The following is a 5,000-nucleotide window of genomic DNA, read 5'->3' as shown; positions in this document are numbered from 1 at the left end:
CAAACATGTGCACTAGTAGCTGGTTGCTTCCACTTAACCAGAGAGATTGCTGAAAACCATTACCATATTTCTCTAATCTCCTAACAAATAAATGCTTTGCCTTAATTAAAAATAACTGTATTTTCATTTGGTCATCCAAATATTTCACTTGAATTGAATCACCTTCATTCCCGTGGGGTTCAGATAAATGAGGTTATACTCTATGAGATATAACTTTACATGATTCAATTATGTACAACTGTTATTTTATTTAGGCTTAATATAAAGGCGGTATTACCATTCATTTTTTATCATTCTGCATTTTGGATCTCACCTGGAGGAGCTGGTCTCTTGTTCCTGTCTTTCTGATTGGCTTGGAGCTGGGTGGACAGTGACGAAAAAGTGCCAACAGCCGAAGGGTTCGACAGGGCTTCTCTAGAGGACGAGGTCATCTTGATGTCACCAGTTCCATCTTCGCTATCGTAGCTAACCTCCTCTTCCTCCTCTGTGGGGATCAGAATGTCAATATGGTCAATCGGGAAAGCGTCCAGTGATCAAAATGGCAGCGTGGTCGCCTAATGCCCGGGAACTCACTTGATAAGACGTATCGACAGCGGGCTCTCAATACGCCGTTAGTATCTACAGTCGAGCTCGCAAACCCGCGGCTAACCTTACATGATCATAAACACAACTATTGGAAGTACGAGGAGGGAGATGCCTCGTCGATTGGCTTGGACTCAATCAAATGGCTCTCTGTGGCTTTTTTAAAGTGAGGCATTTGTCACACCGTGTGACCAGGACCGTAGGGAGCCAAGACGCCTTAATGGCCACCCTATAATGCCTGGCCTGTTCCTTAACTGCAGTCCAGGGAAACCAAATGTCACTTCATTGTGTGTACACACACACACACACACACACACACACACACGTGCATGCACACTTACATGTGTATGTGAGTGTGCGAGCGGGCACACACACACACACACTAACACATGCACACACTTACAAACGAATGCACACATGCATGTTCGCGCGCAAACACACAGAGATCTTTATTGGCAGCTGCGTGTTGCTGACTGCGAGGGTCGTGTCAGATGTCGACACGTCTATGACACACTTGTCACTTACATGGTGTTCTAGTCAACACTCTCCCTTTCTCTCTCTCTCTTTCGCGCACACGCACGCACGTATGCACGAATGCATGCACGCATGCACGCACGCACACACGCACGTACGCACGCACGCACTCCACTACTACTTCTGTCAAGGCCGCGGGGCCAGTCGGAGGAGCGTTGGGTCTGAATACTTGTGTTAACTTAATCTCAGCCGCTGTCTCTTCCACGGGGTGTTCATTTAAAAAGTCAGCCGCTCGGCTAGGAGGGATATCACCATGCCTTCTCCACTCCAGGCGTCTGAGGGGAGGGGGGTGTTCATTTTGGCAGGGAAGACAGGGGTGTGACATTCTAAAAGGGGCTGAAGAGTGGGGCTCGCATTACGGCGAGGTACTAGTGGCGGCGGTGGTGGTTGTGGGTGGGGGCACTGCATGCCTTCGGCGAGTCGTTAACGCTTTTAACGGTGTGACAGACGAGCTGGGGAGGGAGGGGGGGTGGGTGGGGTAGTAAGAAGGAAGGAGGCAGACATCTCACTTCCAGACGTTGCTAGATGCGCGCGCACATGGCAGACACTCGCATGTGTCCGCAAGCCCAGAGTCACGCAGTAGTGCACAGTAGACCTGCACAAGACTGACTCACGCACTGAGTCACACGCATGCACACATGTACACACACAGACGCACACATGCACACACGTACAAGCTCACACATAACTCGCAAAGCCTTGCCGTTCTGAACTAACGTTGTTGCAGAAGCAACACTTAACATGCACCTTGAATTTTACCTAGTCATTCTAAAATGTGTTTCACATCAGTATGTTCTGTAATGTATTCTATATAATTATTGCCCACCTTGTCCTGAGCTCTCGCTGTCACTTTTCTCCTCCTCTCTCACTTCCTGCTTCTCAGAGGCCACACCCCCTCTTTGGTGGACTCTGTTTGGGGCTCCGCCCATAAGAACCTTCGGCTTACGACCTCTCTTTCTCCTCACTGCCTGATTGGCTGCCCAATCCTGGTGGGAGTGTGGTGACTCAGCTGCAAGAGGACAACGCAGGTATGCTATTTAGAACGCGCGCGCGTGCGTGTGTGTGTGTGTGTGTGTGTGCGTGCGTGCGTGTGTGCGTGCGTGCGTGCGTGTGTGCGTGCGTGCGTGCGTGCGTGCGCCAATTCCTCCTGTTCCCACCTGTGTCACCGTGCCTGCGGTGGCTCTCGGAGCCGGCTCTAGCCCCAGGGGCTCCTCTGCAGCGCAGCATGCCTGCTGACGGGGCACCTCTCTGGGCCTTCAGCTGGGTCACCCTCCTGGCCAGCCGGGAGCTGAGGGTGCTGGGGCGACCTCTCTGCTTGCAACGGGCCTTCATCTGATGGAGGAGGGAGGGGTGGGGTGGTGGAGAGAGGGGGTTAGATGGATGCAGAAGAGACCGAGAGTGGACAAAAGATATAAGAGGAGTGGTTGTTAACCCATTTAGAGTATAGACCTGAGGCCGATTCTTAAATAAATTGCTACTAAATCCTAACAGTTTTCTGAAAACCCCATGTTTCTATGTCTGTGGTTCTCGACCTTTTTTATGTCAAGGACCCCCAGAATGATCTGTATTTGGCTGTGGACCCCCATCTGGAAATATGCAATTCCAGGAACCCCCCAGAAGCAGAGATTTGAGTTAAAACGTTTGCTCTGAAAGAACATAATATATTCAAAGATTTGCGTCACATTTTCACGATTCCATTTTTTTTTGCAGATCTACAAGCTCGTAGCACGGCACTCTGTGCCGCGCTGAGGGGACGTTTTATCAGCTTCAACATGATAGGGTTCCAGTTTGTAGGCTATATCGCTTCCAATTTCACTTGTCTATCCCGTATCCTATATTAATTATCTTCTGCTGATAAAATTGGTATCCCAACCCTGAAAATGCATTTTCTTTTTTACTGAAGAGCTGGAGAGACAGGGAGACTGAATAAACACTCCAAAGCAATGATTAGATTACTATCAGAATATAGAGCTATTTAACACTTATTTTACAAGAATAATGTCACTTTAATAGCCCACCGTTAAAGTCAGATTTCTGGTCTTCAGTAGCTTTATCTTAGTATAGCCTACAAGCCTTTACATTAACCTATGCAAAGGTAATATAAATGCTAATAACGTGTAATTGCTTAACATAATAAGATACTGAAATATGAACAGTAAAGTGTTTGCTGTGGTTCTAATCAGTCAGGAAGCAGCTGTCAGTGTCTGTGAATGATCCAATGGGAAGCTTAGGGGGAGGAACCAACCTGTGCAGTGGTGAGGCCATTGAAGCCATGATTGGTCAGTTTTTTCCGTGCCTTTTCCTCCAGCAGGTTAAGCCCCGCCCTGAAAGGTATAAGCAACACAGCAGACATTAAACAACAGTGGTTAGTTAGTTGGTCTTCTGGACCATGGGTTCTCAACCTGGGGTTAGTTGGTCTTCTAGACCATGGGTTCTCAACCTGGGTTTAGTTGGTTTTCTAGACCATGGGTTCTCAACCTGGGGTTAGTTGGTCTTCTGGACCATGGGTTCTCAACCTGGGGTTAGTTGGTCTTCTGGACCATGGGTTCTCAACCTGGGGTTAGTTGGTCTTCTGGACCATGGGTTCTCAACCTGGGGTTAGTTGGTCTTCTGGACCATGGGTTCTCAACCTGGGGTTAATTGGTTTTCTAGACCATGGGTTCTCAACCTGGGGGTCGCAAAATTATTTTGGGGGTTTGTGTCCATTTGGACAAAAACAGATCCTCTACCCATGTTAAGTTTCAAATTGGGCACCCGCTGGCCTAGCGGTCCAGGCTCATGCCACATAGTCTCTGGCCTGCATGTTCGAGTCCCGTTCATGACGACCTTTGCGGCATGTCTCTCCCCATCTCTCTCTCCCTCTTTCCTGTCTGTCTTCATAACTATATCAATAAAGGCACCAAAGCCTAAAAACAAACAAAACAAAGTTTCAAATACCCCTGAAAACAGTGGGGGTCAGAGTTGAGGCCAGTCTGCTTGGTTGTTATATGTTTTGGCAGTCGTTGGAGCTCAAAGAAGAGGTTCGGGGGGGGGGAAACCGCAATGGTCACTTGGCCGTCTCCGTTAGTCAGTGGATTTGGAGCCAATGGGAGTACAGTTGAGTGGGAGAAGGGATGTGGGGCGGTGGCAGTTTCCACAAGGGAGAAGTAATCCAGTTGTTGTTGTGCAAATGAGCATATGACCCACTGCCACAGTGAGAGGCTTCCATGAGGCCACTGGGAAGCTGTGACACACACTGTCGTCAGTCGGCTTTGATCTGTTCAGGCGTTCACTATTATGTGCAATCTAGTACATGCTTCTGAGAGAAGAGAGAGAGAGAGAGACAGATAGACAGACAGACAGACAGACAGACAGACAGACAGACAGACAGACAGACAGACAGACAGACAGACAGACAGACAGACAGACAGACAGACAGACAGACAGACAGACAGACAGACAGACAGACAGACAGACAGACAGACAGACAGACAGACAGACAGACAGACAGACAGACAGAGAGAGGCAGTCTCATGGGAGTCTGTCCACAGCCCTGAGCTTCAGGGCTGGATCGATAAACACTAACCTCTATTGAACATCACCCCTCCCTCTCTCTCTCTCTCTCTCTCTCTCTCTCTCTCCCCTCCCTCCCTCCGTATCTTTCTTTCTTTCTTTCTTTCTTTCTTTCTACACCCACACACACACACACACACACACACACACACACACACATACACACACACTTCCTCTGTTCCTATCATGCTCTCTCTTTCGCTTTCTCACCTTCACTTTTTTTGCTTCTTGCATGCAGTGCTGTTTCTCAGCTCAGTGTCCTAACACACACACGCGCGCGCACACACACACACACACACACACACACACACACACACACACACACACTAGCA

General features: G+C 48.7%; 1 protein-coding gene across 1 annotated transcript in view; it reads right to left on the bottom strand.

Moving 5' to 3' along the window:
• Positions 1–5,000, bottom strand: part of LOC308333184 (BAH and coiled-coil domain-containing protein 1-like) — an 86,829-nt gene that overhangs the window by 15,650 nt on the left and 66,179 nt on the right. The window contains 4 exon segments of the mRNA XM_080789386.1: positions 314–484; positions 1,943–2,125; positions 2,274–2,448; positions 3,362–3,440. Coding sequence (XP_080645512.1) covers positions 314–484; positions 1,943–2,125; positions 2,274–2,448; positions 3,362–3,440 — 608 coding nt within the window.

The sequence above is a fragment of the Protomyctophum bolini genome (genome assembly GCF_963924005.1).
Source record: "Protomyctophum bolini genome assembly, chromosome: 18".
NCBI lineage: Eukaryota > Metazoa > Chordata > Actinopteri > Myctophiformes > Myctophidae > Protomyctophum > Protomyctophum bolini.
The sequence above is the reverse complement of the archived record's forward strand: the minus strand, read 5'-3'. Positions and strand labels throughout refer to the sequence as shown.